The sequence below is a fragment of the Bufo bufo genome, chromosome 2 (assembly GCF_905171765.1).
Source record: "Bufo bufo chromosome 2, aBufBuf1.1, whole genome shotgun sequence".
Lineage (NCBI taxonomy): Eukaryota > Metazoa > Chordata > Amphibia > Anura > Bufonidae > Bufo > Bufo bufo.
In genome coordinates this window covers 218,074,414-218,094,756 of record NC_053390.1, presented here as the reverse complement: position 1 = coordinate 218,094,756, position 20,343 = coordinate 218,074,414, and the positions used below count along the sequence as shown (strand labels likewise).

The 20,343-nt window shown below is 40.8% G+C and overlaps 1 protein-coding gene across 1 annotated transcript in view; it reads right to left on the bottom strand.

Annotated features, from left to right (window-relative positions):
* Positions 1–20,343, bottom strand: part of DNAH10 (dynein axonemal heavy chain 10) — a 155,084-nt gene that overhangs the window by 30,220 nt on the left and 104,521 nt on the right. Inside the window, exons 49-60 of the mRNA XM_040416217.1 lie at positions 15,791–15,884; positions 15,400–15,567; positions 15,124–15,312; positions 14,872–15,043; positions 12,797–13,000; positions 10,205–10,285; positions 9,292–9,489; positions 7,677–7,838; positions 7,178–7,352; positions 2,564–2,745; positions 2,331–2,467; positions 1,411–1,628 (exon numbers count right to left, since the gene is read on the bottom strand). Of these exons, the coding sequence (XP_040272151.1) occupies positions 1,411–1,628; positions 2,331–2,467; positions 2,564–2,745; positions 7,178–7,352; positions 7,677–7,838; positions 9,292–9,489; positions 10,205–10,285; positions 12,797–13,000; positions 14,872–15,043; positions 15,124–15,312; positions 15,400–15,567; positions 15,791–15,884 (1,980 nt within the window). The remainder of the gene's footprint in view (positions 1–1,410; positions 1,629–2,330; positions 2,468–2,563; positions 2,746–7,177; positions 7,353–7,676; positions 7,839–9,291; positions 9,490–10,204; positions 10,286–12,796; positions 13,001–14,871; positions 15,044–15,123; positions 15,313–15,399; positions 15,568–15,790; positions 15,885–20,343) is intronic.

Below are 20,343 nucleotides of genomic sequence, written 5' to 3'. Positions count from 1 at the left end.
AGACGTCCGTATGATTTTTACGGATCCGATCAGTCTATCAGTGGATCCGTAAAAATCATGCGGACATCTGAATGGAGCTTTACAGGGGGGTGATCAATGACAGGGGGGTAATCAATGACAGGGGGGTGATCAGGGAGTCTATATGGGGTGATCAGGGGTGATCAAGGGCTAATAAGGGGTTAATAAGTGACGGGGGGGGGGGGTGTAGTGTAGTGGTGCTTGGTGCAACATATTACTGAGCTGCCTGTGTCCTCTGGTGGTCGATCCAAACAAAGGGGACCACCAGAGGACCAGGTAGCAGGTATATTAGACGCTGTTATCAAAACAGCGTCTAATATACCTGTTAGGGGTTAAAAAAATCACATCTCCAGCCTGCCAGCGAACGATCGCCGCTGGCAGGCTGGAGATCCACTCGCTTACCTTCCGATCCTGTGAACGCGCGCGCCTGTGTGCGCGCGTTCACAGGAAATCTCGCGTCTCGCGAGAGGACGCACCGGCGCGTCCACCCAGAACAACAGGACCGCCGCAAAGACGCAATCCTGCGTACGGCGGTCCTGAGGTGGTTAAAAGGGTCTTCCCACAAACAACACTTAGGGGGAGATTTATCACGACTGGTGCTTTCTGAGCTTGTCTTGGTATCCCATGTGCTGCCAGAGGATGCACCTAATTTATGATGAGGCTCATGCCTTGTCATAAATTAGGCGCATCCTCCAGCAGTCAGCGTGCTGTAGATTCTTGGCTTCACTTGCACCAGAAAATTGGTGTAGAGGAAGATAAATTTGTCTCGGCTGTTGGCCATGCCCCTTTCCTGCCACGACCACTTTTGGAAAAGTGGCGAAGGGGGCATAAAAAGAGGCACTTGCAACTTTCTAAAGCCACTTTTCTGGAGCAAGGGAGAAAATAAATTTCCCCCTTTAATACCTATCGAGCTATTACCTACAAAGTGATCACTGAGGGCCCTACTGCTGGGACCTCCACCAATCACAAAAACGGGAGTCCTGTGACCACATTTGAATGGAGTGGCGCTCAGCTATCTTCAGCAGTCTCAGCTTGAATGGGGCATCAGTGCACATGCACAAGCCCCGGTCTATACAAAGGGGGGACACATTCTCATGATCAACAGGGTTCTCAGCAGTCAAACCCCCAAAAATCACACACTTCTCCTACCTTCTCGTGTAAAGGTGATAAGTAGTTGTTCATGGGAAAACCCCTTTACGGAACATATTGTATTTGTGGTCACTATAACAATTCATATTGGATATTAAAAAAGATTTTTCAATATTTTAAATGTAAAAGGAAACCACAGATGCAGGAAACTTACCAATGTCTTGGGGAAAATATCTGAGACAAATGATGGCCAATGCAAGAGAACAGCCTCATTTTCTATATGCAACATCACTATAAACTTACCTTATATTCTCCGATCCCAAACCAGAGATCAGTTTATCAGCAGCGATCAGCCTGCGCTCCATAATTTCTGCTTCCTCTTGAAGTTTTTGCTTCTCTGTTATGGCAGACTCATATCGTTCTCCAAGGGTTTTCAATTCACTTTGTATAGCAGCTAGTTCAGCTTGGATCCTTTCCAGCTCACGTTTACTCATGTGATAGTTTCTTTCCAGTTTTGCCACCTGTGTTACAGAAGAAGTATGGGGTTAGTTTTCAGAATTTTTTGATTATTGAAAATGTTGAGTGGGCTTAATTAAAATTAAGGGGGTTCCCCACAATTGATATTTATCATCTATCCATAGGACAGGTGATAAATGTCTGATCACTGGAGGCCATGGGCGGACTGTAAAATTTCCCAGTGGGCCAATGCCCAGGGGGCTGCCTGAGCCCTCCTCACGGGTGCTAGCCGGGTACATAACAATCTGATCCTCTCAGCATTAATTAATGCTAGTAGCATCAGAAACTTATACTCCCGACTGAAGGCCACAGGGCGGTGATACGATTGAATACTGTGGGGGAAGGGGGGTGTCGTCATTTTGTGCTGCATTGTGGTATTTGGTTCTGCTGAGGAGGAATTTTATGCTGCACTATGGTATTGCTGGCCCCACCTGCTTCTGTTTCCCTGCCTACTTGTTTTTGCCCTGCCTACTTGTGTTGACCCCCACCACTAGGACCACCAAGCCCATGAACATAGTGAGGAGATGTCTGCTCCATTCAAGCCTATAGGACTGCTGGAGACAGCCATACAGCACTCAACTGTAAATGGCCACCTATAGGGTCCATCTATAAGGACAGTGAATAAAGTGGCACCACATATGCCCGACTTCTGCTCCATTCAAACTCCTCCAGACTTTACAACTTTTCTAACAAAACATATTACATACCTTTTCTCGTTTCGGTTTAATCTCTTTAGCCACATCACAATAACCCATTACAGCATCAACAAATTTCAACATTCCCAGGCCAGCTTTACTAATGGCTTCCATCTCTTCAAATGTGGCATTTAGATTTCTTAAGAATCCTACAAAACAATCCCACAACATGACAGATTACTAGTGTCCTCATCTGATGTAGAGCTGATCACTACAGTGCAGACAGACAAACAGAAGCTCATTACCTCTGACTGTCTTGACTTGATTCTGAGTGATTGCATCAAAATCTATTTCCATGAGTATTTTCAGGAAGTTTGGCTCTGACATCATCCCTTTCGCATTTTTCCAGCTGATCTCCTTGTAGCCCCTCATCACCAGGATACACTCACAGACAACCTGAACCGCCCTTGGTGGTTTAGCAAAAGTCCTTAAATATAATAATAATAATAATAATTGAACATTAAATGTATTTTTATGCAAAGTGTTTGATATTATAGTAAAGCACTGCAAACGGGTCAATCTTAAGCACACCATGTAACTGTAATATATGGGCCAACATACAGAGCATGGCTTTTTTATAATGTGATTATTACAGTAAACATACAAAAAATACTAAAAAGAATGATAGAATGACATTGATGTGATGAGTTTGTTAACGTACGATTAAGACGACTCATTTATTACCGCTTCTTGCCATAGTCACCTTTACAGATAAACACACCCTGAATACCAGTGAATATAAAGGCAATATCACATATTTAATATGATCACATGAGAGAATATCAGTAATCTCACATTTACTTGTACTCGTCTCTGATTAAAGGGGTCTTCCAGGAGTTTTGAACTGACTGCTTATACTCCCGATAGGTCATCAGTATCTGAATGGTGGGGTCTGACACCTGGGATCAGCTGTTTGAGAAGGCACAGATGCTCGTAGTGGTGCCACGGCCTTCTCTCTGCTTGGTATCGCAGCTCAGCCGCATTCACTTCAATGGGACTGAATTGTGCCTAGGCCATGTGACCGATAAACGTGGTGTCACACAGCCTAGGTAAACCTGCAAGAAAACCGCAGCACTACTGCCAGAACCAATGCCTTCTCAAGCAGCTGATCGGCAGGGGTCTCGGGTGTCGGACCCCAACAATCAGTTCCTGATGACCTATACTGAGAACAAGTCATCAGTTTTAAAATCTCAGAAAACCCTTTTCATTTAATAAACCAGAGTTAACACCATAGTCAAGAAGACAGGGAATGAAAAATATATCTAGATATACCAGACGCTAATGATTCTGTAGGGAAAAAAAGCCAGAGAGAATAGCACAGCATGATGTGCCATTTTGTCCGGTAAAATGCTAGGCTCCCTGACAGAGACCTGGTGGACTTGAGTATAGTCAAAGAGGTCCATCAGGAAATGTTCCTATGTGCTGTATCTGCCACTTCCATCATTCTGTCCTAGGAGCAGAACAATGGAAATGACTAGCAGCGATGAGAATGAAGCCTAATATATACCCCATGATTGCTGTGGCTTGTATTATCCTTACAGTATACACGGGTGGAAGGGCATCACAAATCCACTAAATGTAGGCCTTATGTAATCATGATTTACAGAATGGATACTCAAACATTGTCACTCCACAGTCATGAAAAACTCACAGCACCCCAAATCACAAAGGTCCTGCCAGGTACTTACATCTTCCTTTGATAAGCATAAAGTAAGAGAAAAGCCTTATTCCAGTCATCCGCGAAGAAAAGTTCAAGACACTCAATTCGTGTTATACAAGTCCTGACTACAAAGGCTAAGATCTGCTCCTTGCACCTTAGTTATCTGCTCCTTGCACCTTAGATTGTGCATGCTGAAGAAGAAAATTCTATATAGCTTTATAGGTCAGCACCGTATATGCACCTCTACTTTTTGATTTCTTCTTGAAATACAATTGTTATGCCTTATACACATCTATTATCATTCTCCATGAAAGTGAAGCACTCTATTGCAGAAGGTCTTCTGATGGTAGACGTTACTGAAGTAGATTACAGCAAGAGGAGGCCATAAGCTAAGTAATACAATAAGTCTATCCTTGCTCCATCAAAAGGCTTTCTTTAACTACTAGTCAGATCCAATTCAGGACCAATCATTCACAAGCACAAAAATGTGGACGTATAGCATATGTCTTTTGTAATGTCAAATTTAACCAGAGGAGTCTTCATTGTGACGGGCCTCTTGTCATGGAAGCCCATATGCTCTTGACACGGCTGCTGTAGTGCTTGGCAGGCTCATCGTAATTAAAGTCTGCTTAGCTGTAAAAATGGGATCTCTGTATACTACACAGATGCTTCCCAGAATAATGTGACACAAATGCAGAACACCTTACATAAACCATGTAAGGAATCTGCTTTTGAAAATTTAGAAAAATGCAGGGTTAGATCTATGGAATGGAACCAGAAAGGAGATATAAGCTTTCTCTGAGCATATATTTAACTTATTTATTGGTGTTTTAGGAGCTATGATCGCTGCTAAAAAATAGTTCAAGGTAAGGGACTTCAGTTAAAACCTACATTTATAGTCCCTTCTATTTGTCCCCTAAGGCCATTGTTAAACTATTAAATATATAGGTATAGTGGTTGCTGTTATTGAAAAATAATTAGCCCCTTAAAAATATTTATTCAAAACATGTAATTAAAAAAGTAAAAGACAACTGAAGAAACAATTTATAAGTTGTGTGCCCCATATTTAAAAGCTATGTAAACCTTTATTATTGCATTGTACTCATTTTCAGCCCAAAAAATCATTTTTTCAATTGGTCTTTATAAAAAAAAAAAAATAATTAACCCCTGTCTCTGTGCAGCATTGAGTTTCTCTAGCAGCAGGCTCTGAATTGTCACTCTGTTCTGTCAGGCAGCTCAGCTGATGGCTCCTTATCTCTGGCCTTATTATAATCACTCATTATAGCTCAATTCTTATCTTACTGATAAGAATGTGGTTCAAATAAGTGTTTATGACCTCTTAGTAATTTAGAGATACACACAGCTAGGAACAGTTAACCCTTTGTGACAGAACTGCTCTATATTTTTAATAAAGAAAAACTGAAAAAATTATTTTCAGCCCAAAATGAGTAAAAGCCTCTGAAGGTGTACATAGCCTTTAAATGACCTCTGCTAAAGTCGAACCAAACTTCCTGGTAAATGGATTCCGGCATGCCTAGTGCCAACCCATAAGCCCGATATGGCCGCATAAAGTGTCAGAAACCAACACATCTGGTGGCTCTGGATAAAAGTGCTGTTTACAAAGTTAATACAGCAGTTATATATCGATAACTGATGTTTTACTAGTACTACTGTAGAGGGGAATCACATGCCGTCTCTCAGAGATTCTGATGGCATATAAAGGGCACTCGGTACTTGTTCAGCATAATGGAATATTGTAAGCATTCCCTTTAAAACTTTATAGCTGTGTATAAAACTCATTTATACATGTGGACAATATCTTCCTTAAAGGGGTTGTCCAAGTTATGGAATAAAAAGAATATAGCACTGTAAATCTGATGGTCAGCGATATATAACTAAGCTAAGCAAATTTTAGGCAAAAAAATATCTATTTCCTCATTTCCCTGGTTCTCTTCTGGCCCTTTGTTTACATGCAATAAAAACAATCTCTGCCCCTCCCCCTGCTCTGTTTGCTCTGCTAAGGGAGTGACTACAAGAGCTGCCCTGAGTGACATGTCTGCCTGCTGGGAGATTCTGCAGCATGTTGTATGTGTAGGACTACAAGTCCCAGCTGTATAATGACACTGCTAAGGGAGTGAATACAAGAGCTGCCCTGAGTGACATGCCTGCCTGCTGGGAGACTCAGCAGCATGTTGTATGTGTAGGACTACAAGTCCCAGCTGTATAATGACTCTGCTAAGGGAGTGAATACAAGTACTGCCCTGAGTGACATGTCTGCCTGCTGGGAGACTCAGCAGTATGTTGTATGTGTAGGACTACAAGTCCCATCTGTATAATGACACTGCTAAGGGAGTGGATACAAGAGCTGCCCTGAGTGACATGTCTGCCTGCTGGGAGACTCTGCAGCATGTATGTGTAGGACTACAAGTCCCAGCTGTATAATGACCCTGCTAAGGGAGTGAATACAAGTACTGCCCTAAATGACATGTCTGCCTGCTGGGAGACTCAGCAGCATGTTGTATGTGTAGTGCTATAAGTCCCAGCTGTATAATGACACTGCTAAGGGAGTAAATACAAGAGCTGCCCTGAGTGACATGTCCGCCTGCTGGGAGACTCTGCAGCATGTTGTATGTGTAGAACTACAAGTCCTAGCTGTTCAATGACACTGCAAATACACACAGATTCTCCCCCCTACCTGCAATGCTCTGCAGAACTTCTCTTTCAGCTCCTGTGCCCAGCATTTGTCTCCTCACTGCCTGCAGCTACACAGTAAACACTGCAACACTGAGTCTGTGCAGCTGAAGGGGTTAAGAATCCTGGGAGAGAGCAATAAGCAACAGCTGGCAGTGCAGGGGGGCGTGGCCAGCACAGTGACATCTAGTGTACAGATCTCTCAGGCTTGTGCATGAACATGATCAGAGCAGGGAGAGAAGCTGACATCACAGGTCATGTGGCCCTCAGTGAAATCCGAGAAACCAGCCACTGGAGATAAAGTGAGTTAATTGGAAAGCTGTTACATTTGCCCAGTTAGAAACATAGAAAGAATAAAAAAAATAACTCTGACAACCCCTTTAATTCTTAAATATCTCTGTATTATCTAATAAAGATAATGATCGACTTTGTGCCAAGTTTACTCCTTATAGAGTATGCTGCTATGATGTATGATGGTGATGTACGACGCCACATCAGTGTGACCTACCTAATCTCAGTTACATCTGATCTGTCCAACTTCTGCAGTTCCAGCTTTGCAGCTTCCAGTATTGGCAAAGCTTCAGCCAGGGAACTCTCTGCATCCTGCTTCTCCACAGCGATTACTTTATTTTGCTCCTCAATTTCTGCAGCCTTCTCCTCAGCAAGCTTCCTTTTCTCCTCAGCTGTAATTTTAAAGCAAAATCATATGACTGTATGAAATTTCAAGTACTAATGTATCACCAAGCCATGTAGTAGGATGTATCCTGCCATCTGATACAGGTATCAGCCTACAGCAGGGCATGGTGGGAGTTGTAGTTTCACAACAGCTGGAGAGCCGCAGGTTGGCCATTCCTGCCCTAGGGGCACAAAAGTCCGCCATGCTCAGATTTTTTGTTCAATGGTTGCCTGTAATTGTAAAATACTTCTTAATCTTCTATGATATAAATTCCTGCTTCATTTTCAGGAAATAAATTCCATACAGTACACACAGCCAGCACTTTGCTCACCTACTGCAGTGTTAACAGATATCTCATCCAGTAATGCTTCACAAGCTGCTGATTTCTCTGCTAAAACCACCTTCTGCTCCGCCAGCTTTACGTTAAGTTCAGCCAGTTGGACAGCAGCTTCCTTCAGCTTGTCTAGACCTCCTTCCAAGCGCTTGCACTGTGCTACAGTAAAAGAAAAAACATAACTTTTGCCAAACTATATGTAGATTTCACTAGCGTTGTTTAGTCGAAAAATGATTACCAATCACAGAAAGTAGTATAAATGTGGTTGCATATAAAAACTTGACATGTAGATGGTACTGAGAAGCAAGAACAATAGCTAAAGTTTGTTAATTGTTTCTTTTCTTTAAAAGAGATATTGACATATTTCTGCTCATCAGCACCAACCACTTCCTGTGACAACAGGAAGTACAGCCATATTGATTGTCCTTTTTGAATTTGGTTCTTGTGCACATCTAGTAAATGACATAAAATCCACCTATGCAGTGAACAAAGGGAATAAGCTATGATAAAGGGGACAAAGCACAATACAATATATGTGTCCTTTATCAATTTGTTAGGACAGCTGCCTATGGCCACAGCTGACCTGCTCTCCCCTGTGGGCAGGGACTCTGTGCTACTCCCCATGCTGCTGTCTCCATGCTTCTGCCTAGTATTCCATCCTCTGTCCCCTTAGGGCTACCAAATCCATCCCCAACCAATGGTTAGGTGGCTAGGGGTCCCTGAGTATTTATGGCACCCTCTCCATGTAGAGGGTGGCTAAGCTTTATCGTTCCCTGGTGACCAGCAAAGATGTTAAAGTCTAGTGCTTCTGCGATTCTCCTTTGTTTCGCCTGTGTTCTTCCTGCGTATGTTCTAGTCTGTGCTCCGGTCCTGTACCCGCCACGCCTGTGTGTTCCTGCAATTCCAGTTTCAGTTTTATTTGTGTTTAATTTAACCCTGTCCATCTGCCTTGTTCGTGTTCCTGTCACGTCCTGTCAGTGCAGCCTGCCTGCCCTGCCTGTGTCTTCATTACCACCCAGACTGCTGGTTTGTCCTGTATCTTCATTCACCTACACTACCAGTGTACAGGACAGATCTAGTAACCTGCAGTGTAGTCTTAGTGAATGTTCATACTGCTCCTGTGGTTTTGGTGCGTTTTCTGTATCCTGAGCTCCTGATGCTTGCACTGGCGTCCCTGACCTCAGTGGGTCAGCTGCCATCTACTTCGGGACCATCCCAGGAGATAGTGGTCCAGTTGCTTCCCTGCAGCGAAGGCCATATCCCCGTACAGGGTTTAAAAGGTGAAAACCAGGGGAGTGTGACGGAATACTGCCATGGGAAATAGCCCAAATTCAAACTGGTAAGTTGGCACAGTGGGTCCACACTCACATATTTGTAACACAATTGTCACTTCTGAATTTGATTTTCAACCACTGATGGTAAAGCTGTGATTGATTGATAATAATTTATGACAACATGGCCGTTGTTCATCAGTTTCTGAGAAATTAATTAAATGAGACAACCAATAGGGCTGCAAAATGTCAGCTACAAGTGAGGATAACAATTGGTGATTGTTTCTTATAACAGGTGATCATGGAAACAGACATTCATATAATCCCACATTAATATTTACCCAGATTAAACTGGTTCTTTTCATACAGTAATTTTGAATAGGTGTTTATGAAATCCAGATAATTCTTTGGAGTGACGTAGTTGCTTCGTCTCAGTTTCTGCTGGAATTTTTTACTAAACTCTCCAACTGAATCATGAACCATAACCACATGGCCGATGACGGGTTCCAAATGTTGAGAGGGGATCATCTGGTTCTCTCCTGGAAAATATAGAAATTGCTTATAATGTCCTGGTTCTATATTAAATAATGACCTTCCTGCCATAAATCTACATTTCCAATCATGCACACAAGGTATAATGATAATGACAATTAATGACAACCAACCATAGTTAGGGCTCCTTCGTGCACATACTATTTTTGCAGCATTTTTAAAAGCTTACAAAAAAGGCACCTCTTTTACAAGCATTCTGGTGCAATTTTTGTATTATGTACAATGCACTTTTTATGGCATTTTTCAATCCCTTTAGAGAAGCCTATAGGAAAAATGTCAGTACATACATCACACCCAAAGAAAAAAAATGCCACAAATAGGCTTCCAAGTAAAATCTGGCACAGCATATTTGACTTTAAAAAGACACAAAAAAAGCCAACAAAATGCTGCGGAAAATACTGCAAAATGCTACGTGAATCCTCAAGACTGTATTGTAAATTTCAAATGTATATATCTATTTGGTGAAGAGATGAAAAAGAGAAACCAGCACTGCTGACTTCTTAAAAAACGGGTTCTTAATTTGCAGGATACAAGCAAGTAAAACTTTTGACACGTTTCAAGCTATACTTATCATTTTTGACGAGGCCCTAGAGAGTGGAGCTGGTAAAGGGTTGTTACCCAACCTTCTTGTATTTGGTGAACAAGTGTGAACAATTCTGACTTGGAGTGAAATAGAAAGTACTAAAACTTCAATACTCTCACCTAAAAATGACTTTGCGACAGCATACAACGCTTGAGGTGGCCAAGGCAAGAACCAGTCAATACCAGTGTTGTTTACCAAACCTTGAAGTGAAAGATATATTTTTATTATTGGAATTTACAGAAATAGGCTAAATCTTCAATATATGGTTTTCAATGCTGTATGGGTACATATTTATGAATGCCTTATTTAATCACATGTTAAAAATGTTCATAAGCGAGTTAACAAAAAAATGGAAGATAAAATGAATGAGAAGGATTATTTAGTGCACATCATGTGTGTTCATCATAATGGAACAAGGAATGGAATATGGATACAAGGAAAGGAATGGATTATGGTTACATGATCAGGTCCTGCAAAGATGAAAACACACAGAGGTGTACTGTACACAGCCTAGTCTTTTTTGTATTTTTAATCTCCAATAAAAAGGAAAAGGAAATTTTTTAATAGTGCTGCTTCTATGGATCCTTTCATCTATATCCTATATCTACACCAATAGTTCTGCTCAACATCCTCAGTAAAGGTTATTTGTTTCCTTTTTATTTATCCACCTAATAACGTACACATTTTTTTTTATTCTTATACAGATTCACAATAAAAAATTAAAAAGACCCAGTGACCCAGAAAAAAGAACGAATGGAAAAAATAATAATAATAATGAGACACTTCAACCAATGTGGCCAAAAATCCTCATATAGTTCACCCTTGTTTTATTTAGAAAAATAATTTTCTCAATTTCCTGTTATTCGCCACAGCTTCTATCCCCTGACTGTATAAGCTTTCCACTTTTTTTAATTAACATTTAAAAATTCTAGTTTATGAAATCACCATAACATTCTTAAATCTCCATTTGGCATGTGTTGTCTCAAGAAGGCCATTTTGTATTGTATTGAGGCTTATTATATCAATGAACATTTAAAGGGATTTTCTGAGCGCAGGTCATCAATATTGGATTATGGAGAGTCTGACTCCCAACACCTCCACTGAACAGCTCTTTAGGCCTCATGCACACGACCGTTGTGTGCATCCGTGGCCGTTGTGCCGTTTTCATTTTTTTTCGCGGACCCAATGGGTCCGTGGAAAAATCGGAAAATGCACCGTTTTGCAGCCGCATCCGTGATCCGTGTTTCCTGTCCGTCAAAAAAATATGACCTGTCCTATTTTTTTGACGGACAACACTTCACGGACCCATTCAAGTCAATGGGTCCGTGAAAGAACACGGATGCACACAAGATTGGCATCCGCGTCCTTGATCCGTGGCCGTAGGTTACTTTCATACAGACGGATCCGAAGAGGGGAGGCCGCACACTGGCCACCAATGATATTAATACAATAGAGGGGGGGCCGGGGGGGTGCACACTGGCCACCAATGATAATACAATAGAGGGAGGGAGGGGGGGCCGCACACTGTGACACCAATGAAAATAATACAATAGAGGGAGGGGGGGCGGGGGGGCGCACACTGTGCCACCAATGAAAATAATACAATAGAGGGTAGGAGGGGGGGGCCGCACTGGCCACCAATGAAATTAAAACTGGGGAGGGAGGGGGGTCTGCCCCCTGCTGCCTGGCAGCCCCTGATCTCTTATAGGGGGCTATGATATGCACAATTAACCCCTTCAGGTGCAGCACCTGAGGGGTTAATTGTGCGGATCACAGCCCCCCCCCCCCGATCAGCTGTTTGAGAAGGCAGCGGCGCTCCAGAGCGCCGCGGCCTTCTCACTGTTTACCGCCGGCCCACTGACGTCACGACTAGTATCAACTAGCGTGGGCGGGGCTAAGCTCCATTCAAGTGAACAGAGCTTAGCCCCGCCCACGCTAGTTGATACTAGTCGTGACGTCAGTGGGCCGGCGGTAAACAGTGAGAAGGCCGCGGCGCTGCTGCGTTCTCAAACAGCTGATCAGCGGGGGTCCTGGGTGTCTTACCCCCGCCGATCAGAAGCTGATGATCTATCCAGAGGATAGATCATCAGTTAAATCAAAGTCCAGAACCCCTTTAATCTATTGTTATTTAAAAGAGTTGTTTCTCTCTACTCTCGTTTTATTTAGAAGGTTCTCTTATTTAGAAGAATGAGCTGTTCACAAGTTGTCCTGTTGCTGTGGAGCAACTGAACACTGAGTTCCACTTGGGAAATTAAGTATTATTGTAAATTTTCCAATTAAAATCAATAAACGTTCCATGTAAATCCATGGACTGCTTTTTGTAGCTAATTGATGGAGATCCCAAATTATAGACAAGATAAGAAATTAATTATGGAACACCTGGTCTTGTATGAAGCTGCTGGCTGCAGGTTCCCAATCCAGTACTCTTTATGGATTAAAGCTCAGAATTAAATTTTTTATTGCCAATCTTGCTGTAGAGCATTATTCTCAATAAAAAAAAATGTGTTAAGAATTCAGTGTGCTGGAGTTTTAATCTACTCAAACTAGAGAAACACCTCCGTTAACTTACAATGACCTTGTGGAGCATTTAATAATGTGATTTCTAACTAAAACAAGCCTGTAAGTAATAGAAGCTATTTTAATACAGTATTTCCCATGACAAAAAGATATAAGTAAATCCAACAGTACTAAAAAAGTAAGTGTATCCTTACCTGGAAAATTTCTGCATCTTGTCCTCAATGTATCACCGACTGGGGACATTCCAAGAACAATATGGAGGTTGTTTGCGCTCTTGTTAACAAAAAACTGCCAAATGCTCTCTTTGGCAGGTCCCACACCATGTTTTCCAGCTTCATCTCTGATTTGGTTTAGAATAGATTCCTTCTCATCATCTGGGAAAAGTGCTGGGACCATTCCTAAGAAAATGGAACCAATGGAACCATAATGGATCAATCATAAACTTGGTGTAGGTGATAATCACAAAACAAACAAAAATATTTAGCACTACCCAACAATCTCAATAAGGGCTCTATACATATTACCATAAGGTAGGAATGGTCCTTTATCAAATTATTATTTTGTAGACTTTTACTCACCATAGATGCCCATAGCTTTGACCCAACATTGAGCCTTCCATGAGCTTTAGGAAGGCTCAGGGTGCCGCTACATGTTTAAGATTTTTATTTTTTAACCACGAGTGGATAAAAAAAAAAAATGGAAACAATATCTGTCCTTTAGATTTTCTTTCCTATTGTGATCAACTTCTGAATTTGGATTCGAAAACTGCATAAAAAACCTGCATGTATAAGTGGTACTCTCAGTGTTGGGTCAAAACATCACACATCCATGGTAAATAAATTGAACTAAAAGCTTGTGTGCTGTTACAGTACTTCTGCTGGCTTTTAGTGTAGATGATGGGTAGAACCCTTGACCTATATCTGCATTTTGCATTCCTCATATCTCAGTGTGCTGTGCTTTATTGTGTATTGTAGAACATATCTAAATATGTTGAAAAGGTTTCTAAAAACATGAATTTAAAGTGCCCCCTGTTGCCGTATTGCAGCCCGCATATGGCAGGTCCGCAATACACGGGGCACCAGCCGTGTGCATTCATTATCACGTATGCGAGCCCATTGAATGGGTCCACAAATCCGGAGATGCGGTGCGGAACTGAACGGAACCACGGACCGGAACCCTACGGAGTGCTTTCGTGGGTTCCATTCCGTGCCTCAGCACCGCAAAAAGATAGAACTTGCTCTTTCTTTTTGAGGAACGAACGGATCGCGGACCCATTCAAATGAATGGGTCCGCGATCCGCATGTGGCTACCCCACGGTTGGTGCCCGTGCATTGCGGACCGCAGCACGGCCAGCACACGGTCGCGTGAACAAGCCCTTAATAGGAGTTTTTGCTCAGTGATGTCTGTTGATTTTCGCTAGTATACACACTTACACAAAAACAGTCTACTTTACTGCAAAACCTTAGGTATGCAATTTAGAGCTAATTAAATTTTGATAAACCTGCCTCCATAGAGTCACGAGCCTGATACTTCAAACTGACCTTGATTGCTTTCTATGGTAGTGGTTTAGTGTCCCTAAATGTTACAGCATTTAGATACCATGAAGTTGTCCTTATGCCAATTTAGTCTTAAATATGTTGGGGGTAATTTATCATAAGGGGAATATTTGAAGTCAGTTTTGCTGGAGTCTGCATTGGTGTACTTTATTCCACATTTATCAAATGTCAGTTTTTTTTATAAATTTGTCTTATCCTTAAACCTAACACTTTTGTCTAGAAAAGCTACTCCAGTTTTCCTACTCCACCCTCCTCCTACGGAGTGATAAATCGGGAGTGAAACTCATTAACATAGCTAACCATGCCAGCTTTCCCAACCATATTTCAAAACTGGAGTGCGGGGTGTAAAAATTCAAAAAGTTGCTAAATGTTTGTGCAAGTGAATCCAAAAAGTCGCAAAAGCCTCATTTTGCGCCATTTTAAAGCCAGAATTTTGGAGTGAAGGCATGATAAAATCAGGGCAGTTGTGTATATGATGATGATGTCATATGTAAAATTACTAGGTAGGATGAGATATATTTTACTATTTCTAGGTTTCCCTTTGCATGGCATGGCAAAGAGAGAAGTGGGGGTCTATATTATGGTTGGATAAAGGATAGGAGATGTCCAATAAACATTATAATAATTTTTTTTGAATCAATACAATCAAGATTTTTTTTACGGTAACTTATGTTACTCAGTACACCATTCCATCAAAGCTGCTAACTGCTTACCAGACGTTAGCATGTTATTAATAAGTTCCAGAAACCCTTCTTCTGCCACATGTGCATCTGTAAACAAGAAAATAATCTTCTTGTTCTCTAAACCAAGCTTTATGTAGAGATTCTTCAAATCTTCTCTGAAACTGTTCTCGCCATATCCACGGCTTAGAACAATTTCAAAAACCTAATGGAAAGATATGAACTTGTTAATATCTTCCGGCACTGGAAATGAACTGTAAGTCTTTTACAGAAATATTATCAAACCTCATATCCGGCAGCAAATGCTGCAAGCCTAGCAAGGGACTGCTTTCCTGAGCCTCCGACACCAACCAGCAGAGCATGACCTCGATCCATTCTTATAATGCGGTGAATTCGGGTTAAATGCTCAAGTGCATCATCAAAAAGAACTAAGTTCATTTTTGTTTTGCTTTCATTATATTCTTCAAGGATTTCCTAGGGGGAAAGGACAGAACATTTATAAGGGATCATACAGGAACATCTCCATTATATAGTTAGACATAAAGCTGGAGCATTTCTCACTTGAAAGAGAGCTTTAGCTGCATCAAAATCTTGGATGTCTTCATACACTCGTGGTTCCCCTTCATGCATCGCTGTTCTGTAGTCCCCAAAAAGAACAGGGTCTCGCATGACATAATCCAGGTCAGCCAAGAAGTGTTCTTCAATTAGACTCCGAATATGACCTTGTACCTTGAAAATATAATTAGGTGATAGAGTACATGGGGTTAATCCAAGTGGCTGATATTGGCAAGTGTTTTTTTTTGCATTTTCCACTGCTTTAATATTAAACTGTGCTTTTATTGTTTATTAAACTACATTTGAATACGTTTTCCACTAAGTATACACATTTTTGTATAGGAGGAACATCTCTATATTGCACAAAGTGATTCATAATATAGGATGTGTTATTTACCACTGTCTTATCGTTTTCATTGATTAGTCTGTCATGGAAAACTCTCAGGGCCTCATTCCTCCAGACTCTCACCATCTCTGCCACTGTCTGGAATCTGAAATCCAATAACACACATAAAGGTCAGAAAGAAATAGCGTTTTAACAACTGCTTGCAAGTAATATTCACATGGATAATAAAAACAGATAAACTAATGCTAGAATTTTTTTTCCATCAGTAATATTTATTGGTTTTTGATACATTTTAAAGTTATAGTTATTTTCATTCATGTGAAAAATATATATTAATAAGCAAAACTTTTACATCAGTTTCATTGGTTTGTTAGTTATGAATTTGAATAGATAATAAAAGGGGTTGGACATGCCGATATGTTAGTGAAATTGGTTTAGAATATATAAATATACATATAAATATAAAATAAACATGTACTTAAACATGAATTATCATAACGATGTAGCATTTTGAGTATGTGTGTATGTACATCTACTCACACATGTATCTATATATTTAATCATCTTAGATTATCCACATATGCGTATATATACATGATATGTCATCGTGATCATACATATATTCGCATATCAAATGCATATACACACATATGCATATATACTATACACATACATACATTTGCAATACCATACATATACAGTTGCAAGAAAAAGTATGTGAACCCTTTGAAATGATGGATTTCTGCACAAATTGGTCATAAAATGCGATTGGATCTTCATCTAAGTCACAACAATAGACAATCACAGTCTGCTTAAACTAATAACACACACAGAATTAAATGTTACCATGTTTTTATTGAACACACCATGTAAACATTCACAGTGCAGGTGGAAAAAGTATGTGAACCCTTGGATTTAATAACTGGTTGAACCTCCTTTGGCAGCAATAAATTCAACCAAACGTTTCCTGTAGTTGCAGATCAGATGTGCACAACGGTCAGGGGTAATTCTTGACCATTCCTCTTTACAGAACTGTTTCAGTTCAGCAATATTCTTTGGATATCTGGTGTCAATCGCTTTCTTGAGGTCATGTCACAGCATCTCAATAGGGTTGAGGTCAGGACTCTGACTGGGCCACTCCAGAAGGCGTATTTTCTTCTGTTTAAGCCATTCTGTTGTTGATTTACTTCTATGCTTTGGGTCGTTGTCCTGTTGCAACACCCATCTTCTGTTGAGCTTCAGCTTGTGGACACATGGCCTTAAGTTCTCCTGCAAAATGTCTAGATAAACTTGGGAATTCATTTTTCCTTCAATGATAGCAATCCGTCCAGGCCCTGACGCAGCAAAGTAGTCCCAAACCATGATGCCCCCACCACCATACTTCACAGTTGGGATGAGGTTTTGATGTTGGTGTGCTGTGCCTCTTTTTCTCCACACATAGTGTTGTGTGTTTCTTCCAAACAACTCAACTTTGGTTTCATCTGTCCACAGAATATTTTGCCAGTACAGCTGTGGAACATCCAGGTGCTCTTGTGAAAACTGTAAATGTGCAGAAATGTTTTTTTTTGGACAGCAGCTTCCTCTGTGGTATCCTCCCATGAAATCCATTCTTGTTTAGTGTTTTACGTATCGTAGATTCGCTAACAGGGATGTTAGCATATGTCAGAGACTTTTGTAAGTCTTTAGCTGACACTCTAGGATTATTCTTCACCTCATTGAGCAGTCTGCGCTGTGCTCTTGCAGTCATCTTTACAGGATGGCCACTCCTAGGGAGAGTAGCAGCAGTGCTGAACTTTCTCCATTTATAGATAATTTGTCTTACCGTGGACTGATGAACAGCAAAGCTTTTGGAGATACTTTTATAACCCTTTCCAGCTTTATGCAAGTCAACAATTCTTAATCGTAGGTCTTCTGAGAGCTCTTTTGTGCTAGGCATTATTCACATCAGGCAATGCTTCTTGTGAAAAGCAAACCCAGAACTGGTGTGTGTTTTTTATAGGGCAGGGCAGCTGTAACCAACACCTCCAATCTCATCTCATTGATTGGACTCCAGTTGGCTGACACCTCACTCCAATTAGCTCTTGGAGATGTCATTAGTCTAGGGGTTCACATACTTTTTCCACCTGCACTGTGAATGTTTACATGGTGTGTTCAATAAAAACATGGTAACATTTAATTCTTTGTGTGTGATTAGTTGTCTATTGTTGTGACTTAGATGAAGATCAGATCACATTTTATGACCAATTTGTGCAGAAATCCATATCATTCCAAAGGGTTCACAAATACAATCTGCAACTTCTATTTTTAAAAAGATTAGTGTATATACGTATATCCCATATACACACACACATATGTGTTTGTTTTGTATATAGAAGGATTAGATATTATATTTTTTTATAGTATAGATATAACAGGTAAATAATTATTTCAAAACTTATCTATAGTTAGGGGGAGAATCAGTTTGGTATGTTGTTTAGGTAGTTCGGGTTCCATAGAGACCAATATTTTTTTATTTTACTCAAGGATAGTGAATATGATGCATAATTAACTTTCATGTTGTATGCGTGTGAGACCGATGTCCATACTTCTGTGACGGTAGGAATTTCTGGGCTTTTCCATTTTTGTGCTATGAGGCTTCTTGCAGCTAGTATTATATGGGATCCCACTGTTTTAGTATGTCGTGGGATAGGTTGATTTGGTAGGAAACATAAGGCAAAGTCGAGATGGTTGAATATTTGTATGTAGCATTCTGCTTTTCAAATACCATTTTCCAAAAAGTCTGAATTTTTGGACATGTCCACCATACATGCAGATAGGTTCTTTGGGCTCCACAATTTTTCCAGCATAGATCAGAATAGTTGGGATCCATATGGTTTAGTTTTAGTGGTGTTAGGTGCCATCTCAGAAGTATTTTTCGTGAGTTCACAAAGGTGCATTCCTTTGAATATTTCATTAGTCCAGTTGAACGTAGATCTCCAATTTTCGGGAGAATAGGTTGTTCCTAGATCTCTTTCCCATTGTAGTATACATTAAATTTTTAACTTATCTTCACTATTGTTAATATCAGCATAGAAGTTAGAAATACCTTTATTTATAGGATTTTGAGTAGAAATGCAGATTTAGGAAAAATTGGGTCGTTGATCTGGATTTGGGAGAAGGAATGTCTGATTCTTAAATATTTGTAGAAGTCTGTTTTAGGTAACTGATATTGGGAAGCTAAATGGGTGAATGAGTGTAATTTGTGTTGGTTATTCGGGTCGATTAAGTCTTTAATTCTTTTTATTCTGTTTTTTTCCCCAGTTAGAAAGGTTGATATCTAAACTTTGCTGAGCAGAAGTAAACATCTGGAAGAATATTTCAGTCTAAATGAGACAGAAGATGTGTCGCCGGGTCTGGTCTGGGAGGCTCACAAAGCAGTTGTAAGAGGGCATTTCATTGCACTGAATGCGCATATAAAAAAGAAGAGAGAGGCCTCTATTGTGTTGTTGCAGGACCAGATTCAAGCATTGGAATTATTGCATAAAAAACAGATGTCATCAGAAGTACTAGATAGACTAAATAGGTTGAGGGCAGAGCTTAAGAACGTGCTGAATAACAGGGTGGCCAAACTTTATTTGTCGGCGCAGTTCAAATACTACGCACATGGGGACAAGGCATCAAAGTTTATGATGTCAAGCTTAAAAAAACGTAGAGTTAAATCTTATATACACTCTATTAAAGATGCTTCAGCCAGACCTCTTATGTCAACTGAGCTTATAGCAAAACTGTTTTGCAACTATTATAGCTCGCTATATAACCTTAGGGAGAATAATAGTGAGACGGAACTTGGTAGAAGGACAGAAGACATTAATAAGTGGCTATCAGACTTGCGCCTCCCGGTTATTTCCCATGTTCAAGCCCTGTCCCTGGCTCAACCATTTACAATGCAAGAACTGAATAAGGCGTTAAATACGGTCCCTAGACATAAGTGTCCCGGGCCCGATGGATTAACTGCGGGATACTATACAACTTTCTCTGCGTTATTGCTACCTAAAATGCTTAATGTATATAATGAGGTGTATAAGGGCAATCCACTACCATCACAAATGTTGTCAGCCCTCATTACTATCCTGCCAAAAGAGGGTAAGGATCCTTCATCCTGTGCCAGCTATAGGCCTATCTCGCTTTTGAATGCAGACCTAAAGCTATATGCCAAGATGCTGGCCATTAGGTTGCAACCCTTCTTACCCAGCTTAATTAATGCGGAACAGGTGGGTTTTGTGGCTGGCAGGGAGGGAAGGATGAATACTGTTAGGATAGTGAATGTTATACACCAAGCTAGGGAAAGATCCATTCCTCTGGTTCTCCTGGGGACAGACGCAGAGGAAGCGTTTGATCGCATTGATTGGCTTTTTATGCGTCTGGCCTAGCTAAGTTTGGGATCCCGCCCCAGTTCATTTCTGCCACAATGGCTATGTATGCTTCTCCCACGGCTAGTGTGATGGTAAATGGCACCATATCTCCCAGCTTTTCCATTGGCAACGGCACAAGGCAAGGGTGTCCCTTGTCCCCCCTGCTCTTTATCCTTGTGGTGGAGTGCTTATTTCAGGCGATCCGTCAGGAGG